This window comes from Chenopodium album, chromosome 13, assembly GCF_948465745.1.
Source record: "Chenopodium album chromosome 13, dcCheAlbu1.1, whole genome shotgun sequence".
Classification (NCBI taxonomy): Eukaryota; Viridiplantae; Streptophyta; class Magnoliopsida; order Caryophyllales; family Amaranthaceae; genus Chenopodium; species Chenopodium album.
Genome location: NC_137846.1, coordinates 7712830 through 7728039, shown reverse-complemented (window position 1 = coordinate 7728039; position 15210 = coordinate 7712830). Strand labels below are relative to the sequence as shown.

The 15210-nt window shown below is 35.2% G+C and overlaps 2 protein-coding genes and 1 non-coding gene across 3 annotated transcripts; 2 read left to right on the top strand and 1 right to left on the bottom strand.

The window, feature by feature from the left end:
• The first annotated feature begins 4995 nt into the window (after window positions 1–4995).
• Window positions 4996–9071, top strand: LOC145576175 (large ribosomal subunit protein eL19y-like). Its single transcript, XM_081633956.1, has 5 exons — window positions 4996–5217; window positions 7413–7535; window positions 7723–8036; window positions 8668–8723; window positions 8814–9071. The coding sequence occupies exons 1-5, from the start codon at window positions 5106–5108 to the stop codon at window positions 8836–8838; spliced, it is 630 nt and encodes a 209-aa protein (XP_081490082.1). The 5' UTR covers window positions 4996–5105; the 3' UTR covers window positions 8839–9071.
• A 1513-nt stretch (window positions 9072–10584) lies between these two features.
• Window positions 10585–13358, top strand: LOC145576174 (uncharacterized). The gene is made up of 8 exons (XM_081633955.1): window positions 10585–11016; window positions 11231–11297; window positions 11393–11432; window positions 11744–11876; window positions 12020–12091; window positions 12579–12659; window positions 12870–12931; window positions 13017–13358. The coding sequence occupies exons 1-8, from the start codon at window positions 10741–10743 to the stop codon at window positions 13093–13095; spliced, it is 810 nt and encodes a 269-aa protein (XP_081490081.1). The 5' UTR covers window positions 10585–10740; the 3' UTR covers window positions 13096–13358.
• Window positions 13359–13557: 199 nt separating this feature from the next.
• On the bottom strand, window positions 13558–13712 carry LOC145577326 (U4 spliceosomal RNA). The gene has a single exon (XR_014098771.1). It is a non-coding gene; the product is annotated as a U4 spliceosomal RNA (small nuclear RNA).
• Between the last annotated feature and the right edge of the window lie 1498 nt (window positions 13713–15210).

Sequence of the window (15210 nt, the reverse complement as noted above, 5' to 3'; positions counted from 1 at the left end):
CGCCTCCTAAACAAGCCAAGACGTATTTGAGTCTCGAGAACCACGAGACCTACGAGTACGGCCGGTGCTCGAAGTCGTAGTCGTAGAACCCATAAACCTCCCTCCTCTACCTTTCCTCACGAAAATCCCAGACGACGACTCCCCGTGCTCGAATCCTCCTCGCCCACTCTCGGAAGTCATGGCATCCTCCGTGTCATCATGATCAGAATCATAATCATCCATGACCTGATCTAGCTCGTGCTGAGCATCCGAAGGCCAATCCAGGACATCATCCGCCGTGCGAGAAGCTGCCCTCTCCCTCCTAACAGAAGCATCAACACCACGAGATCGAGTATGTCGAGGACCCGATCCTTCGACACGTGTGAACTCGATATTTAGCCTTCTAATGGTTTGTGGCTATTATTTAATAAAAAAATGTAATACAAATAATTAATACTCAATTCTATAAATCTAATTAATATTCACTAATAATAAAAAAATTACATTATTTTATTTTCCTAAACATAAATCTAATTTATAATCACTTAAAATAAACAATTACATTTATTTATTTTCCTAAACATAAATCTAATTAATATTCAATAATAATAAACAATTACATTATTTGATTTCCTAAACATAAACATAATTAATATTCGCTTAAAATAAACAATTACATTATTTGATTTCCTAAACATAAATCTAATTAATATTCACTAATAATAAACAATTACATTATTTGATTTCCTAAACATATTTCTAATTAATATGCACTTAAAATAAACAAATATATAATTTTATTAATATGCAAAATAAATATATAATTAAATTAATTTTTTTTTAATTACGTAAACCGCCCGGTTAGACTGTTTCGCCCAGGCAATACGGTTTGATCGTGGACAAACCGCCCAGGAAATACGGTTTGACCGTGGTCAAACCGCTCAAACTATACGGTTGAACCATGGTCAAACCGTATACCCTGGGCGGTTTGACCACGGTTAAACCGTATTGCCTGGGAGGTTTGACCACGGTCAAACCGTCTAACTTGGGCGGTTGTACCACGGTTGAATCGCCCAGACAGGGCGGTTTGTGTACTTTTCCGGCGAAAAAAAATATACCTGCTCCGCCTGGGCTGCGTCCTCCTCCCTCGCGCGTGCTGCGTTCCTCGACCATGGCATTCTCGGCAGTTATGGGCGGTGGTGGTGGTGATATTGAAGTGGTGGACCTTGTGGTGGTGGTTGCAATGTGCGGTGGTGGTGGTGATTTAAGGTGTTGAATGTTGTTTTGCGGCAGTAGCGGCGGCAATGGTGGTGTTGGTTGGTGGTGGTGGTGATTTTAAGTTTTCTTGAGAGGTTTTAAGCGAGGAGAGAGAAAGAGGTGATGTTAGAGAGTGAAAGAAAGAAAGAGTTTAGGATTTTGAGTAGGGGTAAGAACGTAAATTCATTCCTAATTTGTGGGCGATTTTGATAAAAATGTGGGCGTTATTTAACAACCCCCTTTTTTATCTCTCTACTTTTTTGCATACCTCATGTAAATTTACTTTTTCATTGTACTTTTACTACTTCTTCATTAAGTTTTTTAATTCTCGTGAAATTTTACTATAAGGGACAGAGGGAGTATTTAAAAAAAAAAAAAAACTCAAAACTAAGGAGAGTGCTCACGTTAATTTGCCACATAAACGTAATTTGTTTATCTTATGGCATTCTTGTAAACAAGAGAAAGTATATGAACAAAAAATAATTTCTACGATGCAAGTGAGATACAGCTGAAACGGAATGGAGAATTGGAGACATCCATTTCTTAATGACGTCAAAATCGAAAGAATTGTAAATACGGAGTACGAGTAACAAAGAAGAAGGGTGAGATAAGTAGCAATATTGTTCACGTTAATAATTGCTAAAACCACTTGAAAATGCTCATTAGTCATTAATCATTATCTATTTATTTGTACAAAACATTCAAGTACGAAATATTTGGTTTTTACATGAGGAGGCCCAAGGCCATTAGTTGTTTTATTAAGACATCTTATAGGCCACTCCATAATTAAGAATTACTTGTTTTATGCACTTACTGCGTGCCAAATTGGCTCTTTCCATTTCCAAATGATTAAGATAGATGTTGGGCAAATTGGGCAAGTAGTGCAAAAAAAACTAAGAATATTTATTTGTGAACTGTGACTACATATATTGCCACCAGTTGCTTGGACGCAATTGCTATCCATTGTTTTTCTATCAAGTCCAATGGAAAATTTGTCAAATACAACTGTCAAAAATATCCATTTTATGGGTTTTAGTCTTTTAAGTTTATGTTTGCCAAACACAACCTAAAAATACACCCAACTTTAAAACTAAATTTTGTCAAACATTTTAACAAAACTATAACTTTAATAGTTTTCCCTAGCATTTACTCATCGATAACAACACATCTATTGTCGCAACTAGTTAGCCACAACCCACAGGCTCACAGGGTTGCAGCGAACATTAAGTAAGTATCAGCTACCACAAAACTAATTTTGCCAAACATGCCCTGTATCATGCAAAAATGTTTCTAAAATTACAAATTGAACATTGAGATACAAAATCATAATATTTGGACATCAAAGTTTAATGTCTTTTCTCTTTTCATTAAAATCTCCAACATATTAAAGCTTTTTAGTTTTCAATAAGAACGAATTTAAAAATCTTAACGTTAAAATTTTGCATCAACAACCATGTCAATTATAGTGTTGCAACCTAATAAAAACCCAAACGTTGCATATCAAAGAGAAATAACACCTTTTTTTTTTTGGGGGGGGGGGGGGGCTAATTTCACTAATTCAACTTACACACTTGCATCACAATTGTTCCAAATTGAAATACTAAACAAAAGTTTTAGAATCTTAAATTTTAGTTTTTGATAGAATAAATAACCTTAAGTCAATATCAACACAAAGAGAAACCATAAAAGTTAAACATGGTTGAGGGACATTTCAAGATAATAAATTGCTACCCATTAAAAAGAGTTGTACTCAGTAATTCCCCGGATAAACAAAATTAGGGGTATAATTATCTTTTTAAGTACTAGTTGAGGGGTACTTGTGTCTTTTCATATACTAGTTGAGGGGTACATGTGTAATTTTCTCACCAAACAGTAAAAGCAAGTTGCAACACAATAATTGGACATCTCACTAAAAGTACTGAATAAATGACCACGCTTTTTCAATACATTTATAGAAATACCACCAGATTAACAAAAATTCGTTTATATGGCAGATAAACTTGTATTTGCCGCATTAAAAACCATAACAATTAATTTCACTTTTATTAAAATATTCAAATTAAACACTACATAATATATTAACTTAAAATAACATTACGCGTAAACATAAATAGCTTAAAGCTATTCACGGATTGTGTCTCAACCAAATTTAGATTTCAAATATGGGTTAAAATCCAGTTTCATAATTCAATCTGTCCAAAAAAGAGTCCAAATATACGGATCATTTTGGTTCCAATTTTCAAAGATGCAAATACGAGTAATACAAAATGAATATGAATCTATTGATTCTGAATCGGTTATAGGATCCATTGCCTACACCCGTTTCTCTTATATAAGTATATAACCCATGTTAGGATACCAATTTCGTGACGAATAACAAACTTTAAAAACCTCTTCATTTAAAACAAAATCTAGGGATGTCAACGGGGCGGGGCGGGGCGGGTTTTGGCATTCCCATCCCCATCCCCGCCTCATAGTTTCATCCCCATCCCCATCCCCATCCCCACGGCGGGTCTGATATTTATCCCCATCCCCGCCCCGGCGGGTCTGACCCTAAAACCATCCCCGCCCCACCCCCACATGGATATCCATCCCCACCTAATCCCCGCCTCAACCCCACCTAGTCCCCGCCACAAACCCACCACAAATAATATAATTTAGCTATGAATCTGTAAAGTGTAGCCCAAATATCAAAATTTAATTTGTATAAAAAAACTACAACAAATTAAATATTAAATTACATAATAGAAATTTATGAAACTATGAATCAGTTAGTACATCTTCAAATTTGTTCCAGTTTTGACATCCCAAGATTAATATTCTTCCTTCAATTCTTTATCCTCTTTAATTTCTCCAAAGTCTGCAAAATCATGAAATAATAGCTCTAATCAAATAGTCAAAGCAACATATACAAGTAATTATTTAGGCACTTATGCAGTAAGTTAATTGGATGTTCAGAACATGCATTTCAGCTAACATATAACTACTTCGTATTTTTTGTAGAAACTAAGATACATGTATTCATGTACAATATAGTTTCAAACAATGTATAATTTGGTTGATTTCTTTGTTAATTTGTCAAATTATTTGTCATTTTTTTAATGTAAAGGAAAAAAAATATTGGGGAAAATAGAATCAAAACTCAAATTAAAAGAGAGAAAGAAAGAGAGTACATACCGAAGAGTAGGAAGAACAATGTGGAGGTGCAGCTTCAGATTTCAGAATAGATCTTCATCTTCTCTAGAAATTTCAGTATAGGTGGGGCGGCTGCTTGTATTTTGTGTGGGCTAGAGTAGTGTTATGCTTTAGGGTTTATTTGAGAGAGAAGTGAATGAGTGAAAATATCTACGGTAAGTAATTTAGCTTCATTTCTAGAAACTTCAGTATTGTACTGTATAGTAATTTTTTTTTTATTGTTGTATTATAATTTTATTTTTAAAAAGTATGGGTGGGTATAAGGTGGAGCGGGGCGGGTATGAGGCGGGTCAGGCGGGGCGGGTACGGGGCGGGTCAAACGGGGCGGGTATGAGGCGGGTATGGCTTAAGATCCACCCCCGCCCCACCACCCGTGGCGGGTATGGTTTTTATCCCCATCCCCGCCCCGCCACTCGTCAAACCTAGACCCATCCCCGCCCCGATGGGGCGGTTCTCCTACTTGACCCGCCCCACTGATATCCCTAACAAAACCCCAAAAGCCCATATTAGAAAACACAACCAATAACAACCTAAAAAAGGCCCATTACTTGAATCTGTATCCATAATTAGGGTTTCACTGCAATTTGGGTTAAAACTTGTGAACCACCACTCTATAACTCCTTCAATCTTCGCCGCATTCATCTTCCTCACAAAAAAAGAGTGAAGTTGCAGAAATGGTGTCACTCAAGCTGCAGAAGCGGCTCTCTGCTAGCGTACTCAAATGCGGGAAGAAGAAGACTTGGCTTGACCCCAATGAGACCAATGAGATCTCCATGGCTAACTCTCGTAACTTTCTTACCCTTCTCTTTTCTTATTTCGAGTATCAGTGTTATTTTTTTCTTTTTCTGTGTTTTAGTTTGTAATTTGTTATGTTTATTTGTTGGTTTGAGTTGATGGATTAATTGGGTATTTTTATTGTTTTTCTGGGGTTTTAGTGTTAAAGGGTTTGTTTGGTTAATCTGTGTTATAATGTAATGTACCTTGTTTGAGTGATTTTTGTTAAGGGCAGATTCTATATACTTTAATTTTCAGTAAGTGAAATGCGATTTTGTAGTTGTAATTTCTGGGTTTTGTAGTTCCTGTTAAAAGCGAAGAAGTATGAGTTATATGGTGAAATGATGTTGATTGAGCATTTTGAGTGGATACATTTGAATAACTAGGTTGAAATTAGTGAGGAAAGAGTTCTTTTTAATTGGGTGCAATGTCAGTTTTTAGGGTTTGGTTAGGTTATTCATTTGGAGGTGAATTAGGGTTTAGGTATCGCACTTAGTTCTTCCTGGAATCATTATTGATGATTTTGAGGATTTTATCTGTGCGTAAATGAAATTTATCTGTCGTTACTTTAACGAGCATTCTCCTTCCTGGTTTAATATTGGGATGAAGGTTTGCTCTTGTTTCCGAGAGATAAGACATTTTATGTAGACTACCCGTATTGAGATTGGTGAGGTCTTTGATCATTGAATTTAGCAAGGAAAGTTTGTTATTTCTTATGAAGTTTAATACTGTTAATCGAAGTTCTCGAGTTAAACGAGCTATTAAGGACCAGAAATTGTGTTTTGGTTAATATGTTATGAAACCCTTGACATTAATGTAAATAGATTTTTATCTTGGCTAGCACAATGCGAGCGCTAATTCATTAAAAACTACAGTTCTACACCTCTATTACTATGTGCATCAGTGCAAAGCTGTTTATGATTAAATGATTATATATCTGTGTTTATGAGTTGCTTTATGATTTACTGGTTCCTAGTTTTGTAAGCTACACATTATACACTATAATGTGATTGAATGTTTGAATATAACTTTTCTTTAGTTAGCTCTTTAAAAGTGCATGCTGTTATGTTCATCGCACTTAACTATACTTGAAATTGTTTAAAAATGTGATTTCTGGGATGTTAATAGTGCGTATAAAGAAATTATCCTTTCTGCTTGAGCCATCTCTTTTTGGCAATGGAGATGTTCTCCAATGATATTGGATGATAATGTGCTAGTGAACATCAGTAAAATAGCTGTTACTTGTCTGCCTTCTGATTGTATGTACTGTACTTGTATCATTGGTTATTTTGTTTCGGCAAAAGTATGCTGTCATTTTCTCCGCACTTAGTTATTCTTGGAATCCTAATTATGATTTCTGAGATGTTTTAGTGCGTATAAAATCTATCCTTTCTGCTTGAGCCATATCTTTGGGCAATGGACATGTGCTCCAATGTAAATGGATGACATTTTAGCTACTGAACATCAGGAATATCGTCTTTGCTTGCCAGTTTTTTCCCTCACTTATTCACTGGAGGGTCTTTATAGAACTAGTGGTTATGGCCATCATGAAAATAATAGATATTGGAATGTAATCCTGTCTACTGGAGCCTTCTACTCCTTTGAGCATTGGGGTGTATTTATCTTTTTATATGTTATTTCAGTTCTTTTTTGGGGTATGCCTTCAGATGATTCAAATTGTCATTCTTTGTAGTATTGCTTATTAGCGTATCTTTATAAATATTGATCTATTATTTTCTCGCACTTAGTTATTCTTGGATTTCTTTTAAAATTATGGTTTCTGAGATGTTTTAGTGCGTAAATAGATTTATCCTCTCTGCTTGAGCCGTCTCTTTGGTCAATGGACATGCGCTCCAATGTAACTGGATGACATTTTCACTGGTGAACTTGCTATTGCTTATATACACCTTTTTAATAAATGTTCGGTGAATGTTGTAGGTTGGATTGGAAATTATAATGCAAAAACCATTTATGTATATAACCTGTTGTAATTTCATGATATTTGCTAGTTTTATATGTTGATTTGTCCAGATATTGTTAAACTTATATTGGTGTAGCCTGTGATATGTGACTCCTTACAAGCATAATCTTAACAGATCTTCCTATATGTTAGGGGGTGGGGTGTTTTCTTGCTGTGAAGTATAATTTTTGTTATGTGGTCTGTTGTCTACTTAAGGTGTGTTTGACTTAAAACTGATTCATTTCAGGACAAAACATAAGGAAGCTAATCAAAGATGGATTTATCATCAAAAAGCCATCAAACATCCATTCCCGTTCGCGTGCTCGCCGAATGCTAGTAGCAAAGAGAAAAGGGCGTCACTCTGGCTATGGTATGTGTTGATACAGACATTACTACCATATTGACTCTTATGTGTTTCATCCTATCAGTTCCATGTAGTAATATTTTGCACAGTAGTTTTCTGGCTCTCTACAGCTGCAAAGCATTTCTGTAAAATGCTTTCCATAAATTAAGAGGTCTTCTTTGACAATTATGCTATTCTTATTAAATGATCCCAGGTAAACGTAAGGGTACCAGGGAGGCAAGGTTGCCTACAAAAATCCTTTGGATGAGGAGAATGCGTGTACTAAGGCGTCTGCTACGCAAATACAGGGAGTCCAAGAAAATTGACAAGCACATGTATCACGACATGTACATGAAGGTCAAGGGTAACGTCTTTAAAAACAAACGTGTGCTGATGGAGAACATCCACAAGTCAAAGGCTGAAAAGGCAAGGGAAAAGAATCTCTCTGATCAGTTTGAGGCTAGGCGTGCGAAGAACAAGGCTAGCAGGGAAAGAAAGATTGCAAGGAGGGATGAACGTCTAGCGTTGGTGAGTCCTTTGACATGAAACTAACTTGATTCCCCCAACTTAATGTGATTACCCTTTCTATTATTTTAGTCTATATAAGCTATGTTACAGGGTTGCTTAGTGAAATCATTTTGTGGGGGTTGTTATGAGTCTAATGACCATGTGATTATCATTGGGCAAAATTCTGGGATTTTAACTTTGTGGTGACTGTAGTAATCAAGATGCTTTAAATCATGTAACTTACAAATATAGCATGTTGATCTAGGTTATGATTAGCTTCTGAATTTCAGAAATTGTGGAGGGAAATACTTGCTTATGGGGGCTATGGTAGTTGAACAAGTTGTACGGACTTTATGGGTGGTGTTAGATAGACAGAGTTAGAAGGGGTTTGTCAACATAGGTTAAACATGCGATTAGGAAAAGTGCATACTACTATATGTGTATATGGCCCATCTCAAAATCTTTTCCCTCGGGTCATAACGGTATTGTCAGTTTGTCACCTTGTCTAGCTGGTGGTCATCCTCATGCACCTTGCACCTCAGTATTGCTGTACTTTATATAATTCACTGATATGATTTCTATTATATCATTCGTTTCAATATTTTACTCTGCTGTTTCATCTTCTGAAATTTAAATTTGATGTTTTATACAGGGGCCTGTAGAGAAAGCTCCAGCACCTACACCAGCAGCTGCTCCAAAGCCAGCAGAGTACGTTTTCCCCTTGTACCTGTGATTAATAAGCCTTTGAATTTTTTAGTTCGTGTCAATCATTAAGTTTTGCAAATGATCGCTGTGCAGGCCAATTAAAAAGTCCAAGAAGTGAAGCTGTTATATCGAGTAGGTCTTAAAATTCTGTTTTTATTGGAGCAATTGTGAAAAGGACTTGATTAACTTGGATCACAAATTTTGGCCTCTGAAGAAAGTTTTCCGTTTTTTTCATTTTATTCATTGCAAGACAAACTATTATGTTTGCGATGGTTGATGTAGTTGCCAAAGACACGAACTACTGCACAGTTTTGGTAAATTTGATAATCAATTGGAATTTTTGTAATGTGCGACGAGCTACATGAGTGTCGGTGACATAATGCATTCTATTGGCGTTTCTTTTTCTGGCTGTGCTGGGAAATCACTAATTGACCAGCTTGACTTCAATAAGGATTTGTGTTTTTGTTGTCTGGTCAGGCTAGATGACAATTGGTAGGTGTAGCTCTGCGGTAGTGTCTATGGTGTTCTTATATGCTGATAGTATACTGTTTTGTGTGGCAGAAGAGTTGCATTTTTCATTTCAATTTAGTGTTAAAATGCCTGGACATCTATGAATGATTGGAGTGATACGCATGTTTATTACGGAGTATTTATACAAGTCATACTTATTAAAGAGCGATGAAAGAATTCAGGTTATTAAAACATTTGGTTGTATATTGAAGTAATTAATTTATACAACTATACAAGTGAAGGGAACGATGAATCTGTTAGTTCCGCATTAACCAAAAAATATTGCATTGTGGGATGCGGCTTTTGGTTTAGTTATGTTTTTGTAAATTGGTGGCAAAAATCTCGGCAGTTAAAAGTTGCAACCCACATAATGTCGAGAGGTTATATACACTCGGATGTACGGTACACTCACTACATTTAAAGATATTTGTTTGCTCATTTGATGATAAAATGAGTCATAATTATCGAAATGAGCAAATAATACCTTTGGGTGTACCGTACACCCGGGTGTATATCACAATTTCTACATAATGTCTGAATTGTTGTTTTAGCTGACTCTAATAACCCTGAATAGTCCTGGGCTATTATTTTTAGTTGCAACATTTGAAATTTTATATTGAAATAACATTTTCATATATATATTCTTAGTTATGATGGATTTTGTTAGATTACAAAATAATTTGATCACAAAATAAAAAATTAAGTTAAAAATGTGTATTAGCAAAGGTGAAAAAGACGAAGTAATATAAATATATAATCCTAATTGTTATAGCCAAGGCAACATTCAGACTCGTAATTTTCAATCTATATAAGGATCAACATTTGTTGTTAGGATTAAAAATAGCTTAGAGCAAGTTTAAGACTTGGGGTGACATCATTATTTTGAGTGTTAAGATTTATGTTTAAGACTTTCCCTATTTTTCTTTTTAAATCTCAAGCAAGTCTCAAGTTGAATATTGAAATTTCTAGACTCAACTTAAAGACTTGAGATTGTGACCCACTGCAATTTTATTTTTATTATCCTTTTTTTTTTCTTTTTTTTTTTTTTACACTTTTCTACATATAATGTCATATATTTGAGTCTTAAAACTAAAGTGATAAATTTGAACAAGTCTTAGTGAGTCTCAACAAAAATTTAATGACATCATTTTCAATAAGGACCACTAAAAATAATATCACATTCAAATGTTAAGTCTTAGAGCTAAACTTGCTCTTATCATCAATATCTGAAAACGCAAAAATAATACTTGATCCGTTTTCTTATAATAGACAACAAAGTACAACCTCGTTCTTTAAATAAACTGAGCATATTTGGGCTTGGATTGAAAGATGAGCAATTGAGTAACAAATCTCTTGACAGCCCAATATTAGGTATTGTAGTTACAGCTTAGCCTTACGCGCCTTATCTTTCTTCCCTACCCAATTTCTCTCTCTTCCTCTGCCTTCAAAAAACTCAACAACAACAACAACAACAACAACAACCTTCAAATATTGCACAAATTCAAATAAAATGAGCATAAAAAACACTCTCAATCCCACAATCAAAACTATTTCAACCTTCTCCCCCAGAACATCATCCAACCTTCAACAATTACCATTTCCAATCACATTTACTTCCAAACCACCCTCTAATTATTCACAACTTTCTCTCTCCTCAATCTCTCTAACAAGGAGGACATTTCTTCCTTCAGTTTCAGGCATTTGGAATGCTTTGACTGGAGGCTCCAACAATAATCCCCGGGAAGCTGCTCTTGCCATTCGTCGCGGTATGCAGCTGTTTAGACAGGTAATTTATTTTTTTACACGAGCAAGTTGTCCCACATTGGAAAAAAAAGAATAATCTCCATCAAAGGCAAAGTTATCCCGTATTGTAGAATGGTAGTTTTTATGACACGGTTGATTTAGTTCGTTGATTTTCATGTTTTAATTCTGCTCCATATTATAATTTTCTTTTAATATTATTCATCTTAATTTATTTTTAATTTTCTAAATTTATGAAGGGTGATGTAATGGGGTCTGTTGTGGAGTTTGATAAAGCAATTGAGCTTGATCCTCGTCAAAAGGCATGTATGTTTGAAAATTTTAAGAAGGGAAAAATTGAATTTGTAGTGTTTATAAATTAAACGTTTACTAATTTTTTTGACGATGTGGGTCTTTTTCAGATCTTTGGCAAAGAGGATTGTCTCTATACTATCTAGACAGGTATTAATCTGCTTACATAAACCCTTATTTACCCTGGAAAAATATGCTTATAATGTAATAACTAATTACTCCATACGAATATATGATAGCTAAATAATGATGAACAATGTCTGTTAGCAGTAAACTTTGCGGTTGTAGAGGATATATACGAAGTATATCGATAACACCAGATAGTTGATGCAATCCTCTTACAAACACTCAACTTTTAGAGACAAAATGTGGCAATTTTGAACGTTTGGGGTGTTTGAAAAAGTACATGCTTCTGTCTTTTTCTTGGAGTAAATTTGATAGAAATTAAATGCTTTTGATAGGTTTGAAGAAGGCGCGGAGCAATTCAGGTTGGATGTAGCTCAGAACCCAGATGATACAGAGGAGTCAATTTGGTGCTTCCTTTGTGAAGCTCGACTATATGGGGTTGATGAAGCTAGGAAACGATATCTTGAGGTTAGTTTGTTAAAACTTAAGTTCTGAATGCTTGCAATTGAATGCTTAAATGTCTATGAACACTGATGTTACTGTTTAGTGATTACCACTAGTTCTGTTTTCTGTATCTGATTAACCATGACTGAAATCAATTATTTTCTCAGGTTGGTAGAGATCCAAGACCAGTGATGCGCCAAGCCTACGACATGTTCAAAGATGGTGGTGATCCTCAGAAGGTACTAGTTACAATATACTTGATTCAGTTTTTCTATATTTTTGTTTTCCTATAAGATTAACTTGACTGATAACCAACTGTCAAAACTTGAATAAAGTGGCTGTTTTTGTAATTTCTTCCAGCTAACTGGGTTATAAACATTGCAGTAGGGCTTGCTAAGAATTCTTGTATGTGGGAGTGGGACAAAATGCCCTTCTGCATTATATAAAACAAGAAAGAAACTATTACTCTTTGCATTTCAAAATTTGCGCTTTTGTTAAATGATTTTATCTAAAGTTAATCAGAGATCTGTTTCTTCTGTATTCTGTCAATAAATCCTGTACATATCTGCTTAATTCTGAATCAAATTTCCAAAGAGCTTTAATTCTGGAGCAACTCTTAGAGATTATTTGGTGGGGGTGGGGTGGGGGTTTGGGGGGTATGTGATCTGCTCATGCTCCGGTACGTATTACGGAATATACTCTAATCTACGATTACTTTCTTTGTAGCTGGTTGATACATTCTCAAACAGTCGAGATGGAGAATATTTTTATGCATCTCTGTATGCTGGCCTCTATCATGAAGCAATGGTATTGACTATTGAATCCCTTTATTCTCATGTAGAGTACTATTTCTTTAGATTATATAATTGTTACAGACTAACCTCTACCAGCTTCAGAAAAAACATGATGTGAAAATTTCATGTTGTCAATGCATATTCAAGTGTAATTAATTAGGATGCTTGTATAAGTTGTATCCATTAATCCATGACAGCCTCAACTGGGTTTCTGATTGTGCAGGGTCAAGAAGATGCAGCTAAGAAATATATGGTTGCTGCTTGCCAATCCCCTTATGCACAAAGGTCTATCACCATAACCCATACCTATAAATTTACAGACTGCTTTTGTTATAATAATCTAAATTTATAGCCAAAATCTTCATTTCAGGTCTGACGATTACATGGCTTCTTTAGCCAAGGTCCATTGTATCTGTAGAAACTGGAGCTTAAATCCAGCTTCGACTTGAGACCAACATTTGGCCTAGAGCTTGTTATCATATTCAAATCCATCTTAGATCTGTGTTTCGACATGAAAGATGATGTAATTGCCTTGAGTATTATATGAAGAGTTATTGGAATAGCAATCAAGACAGTTTTTGCTTACAATTGTTCAATATACAAGGAGTTTGGTCATGAATTACCAAAATATTGGCAGTTCCAATTTAAATAATTACTATCTCCCAACGCCTTTATGTAGATAATGTGGATGGGCGGATGGCTACTCTGTTATTGAAATAAGTAAAATCTCCCACTTTATTTAATCTGCATTCGTCAGAAGACTAACAACGCTTTAATGCGGAGTAATAGATTTTTTTTTTTTTTTTATCGCAACGCTTTAATTATAGATCGACACTTTAATTAACTAAATTAGTTGTCATATCAATGTAAACGAATATCAAGATGTTAAAAATTTAAACTCAGAATTGCAGGGCTTTACCCTCGTGAGAGGGAGCCCTTCCAGAAATTCTCGACGGCCTAGGTCAAGCCCAGGCCGAAGAGGGGGTTTGGAAATAGTTTTCAACCAGCAATTGACGCGCCTCGGTTAATACCTCACTAGCTGCGTCATTGCCCCAAGCGCAAAGATAATTTATATGATGTCCGAAGTTTGTTTTTATATCCCTCCTTTGCTTGCAGTCTATATTCATCTGTCGTTGTGGGATACTATCTGTTGTATATCATGCGCAATAATGAACATCCTCTCTTGAGTCCCTTCACGATTTACGGCCCATTAAAGCGATTGTTGTAGGTCGTTACGGAGTAACTGTTATGAGTAGTGTTTAATTTATATTGAAGGTTGGTAATCAAATTAAATACTGTATAAACATACTTATCATTCATATTGAGTTTTTTTTAAAAGGCTAAAAAGAATTTAGGATAAGACCTTAATTAAACCTTAACCCTCACGGGTTTTTTTTTACCCATTATTTGCGGATTAGACACTTTAAAATGAGGGGGAAGGATAAGAGATCTTCACCCTCAAAGTGTCTATAGTAAGGATTGAACCCCCCCCCCCCCCCCCCCAACTTTCAGGTTAGAATGTACAACTTTTCCTATTAAACCAAGCTTATCTTGGTATCATTGAAAAAATAAGGATAGTCTTATAAGTTCAAACCCATTATAAATACTCCTTTGTAGAATTGTAGCTACTTTGTAGAACATTAAGGTGAGGTAAAATTGCTAATTACTAGTTAGATCGTCAACTACAATGTTTAAAATGCAATACGCTAAATAGAGAGAAGCAGAATATCGGCAAGACATTGTTGTGGATGTCATCTACTAACATAGCTAAGTATTTATGAGGGTGATTTTAATACTTGTTAGTTGTTACCAAATCTTGTCCACACCACTCACACTTAAAACTCCCTTTACACATAGTGAAAAAACATCCAAAGATAATTTGTTCCCTCCTCTTTTTCATCCTGGCTTTGTTCTCTATGTCTAGTTTGATATGTTTTGATTTATTTTTTATTTTTTTGGTATGATCTAGTCTAATAAAAACAACTAAGGACAAAGAGAGTAAATAATACATAGTAAGAGCTAGGTGAATAGATCGAGAACAAATTGAATTTTTTCATCTTTACATCTAGACTAGAACTAATGATTTTACTTAATCCAGGAATATAATTGATGGTAGACTTATTTCACTAATGATAGATAAAAGCTATACCCCTTTAAATAAGATAGGATGATGAGCCACTCACGATAATATTGTTATTGATTAATGAATTATAGGTACATTGTGGGACATCAATCATAGGCCATATCAGCATATTCGTAGTTGATCAAGCATTATGTATTTGGATATTCTTAAACGCGATCCCAAAGTTCCCCCGTTGGCATATGCCTATATTATATGCTCTGCCCGCCAAGGCGGCAACATCACTACTACACGCCTACATACAAGTTACAAACTTGTCAAAATTGGCACCACAAGCACACAAGACCGTAGGCCTTAAGTTAAATCAGGTTGATTCATACGGCGTTTCGGTTTGATAGAAGACTTTTTTCTTACTCGCCACAAAAAAGCTTTTAAAATCTTTTTATTTTATTCATCTGAATCTTTCTCGGCTCTTAATTTAAAA

Bases quoted from the DNA above. Each gene is read 5' to 3' on its own strand.
- LOC145576175 (XM_081633956.1), top strand. From the start codon at position 5,106: ATGGTGTCACTCAAGCTGCAGAAGCGGCTCTCTGCTAGCGTACTCAAA. The intron at 7,536-7,722 runs GTATGTGTTGAT...AAATGATCCCAG, and splicing joins AGGGCGTCACTCTGGCTATG to GTAAACGTAAGGGTACCAGG. The intron at 8,724-8,813 runs GTACGTTTTCCC...ATCGCTGTGCAG, and splicing joins GCTGCTCCAAAGCCAGCAGA to GCCAATTAAAAAGTCCAAGA.
- LOC145576174 (XM_081633955.1), top strand. From the start codon at position 10,741: ATGAGCATAAAAAACACTCTCAATCCCACAATCAAAACTATTTCAACC. The intron at 11,877-12,019 runs GTTAGTTTGTTA...TTATTTTCTCAG, and splicing joins CTAGGAAACGATATCTTGAG to GTTGGTAGAGATCCAAGACC. The intron at 12,660-12,869 runs GTATTGACTATT...CTGATTGTGCAG, and splicing joins GCCTCTATCATGAAGCAATG to GGTCAAGAAGATGCAGCTAA.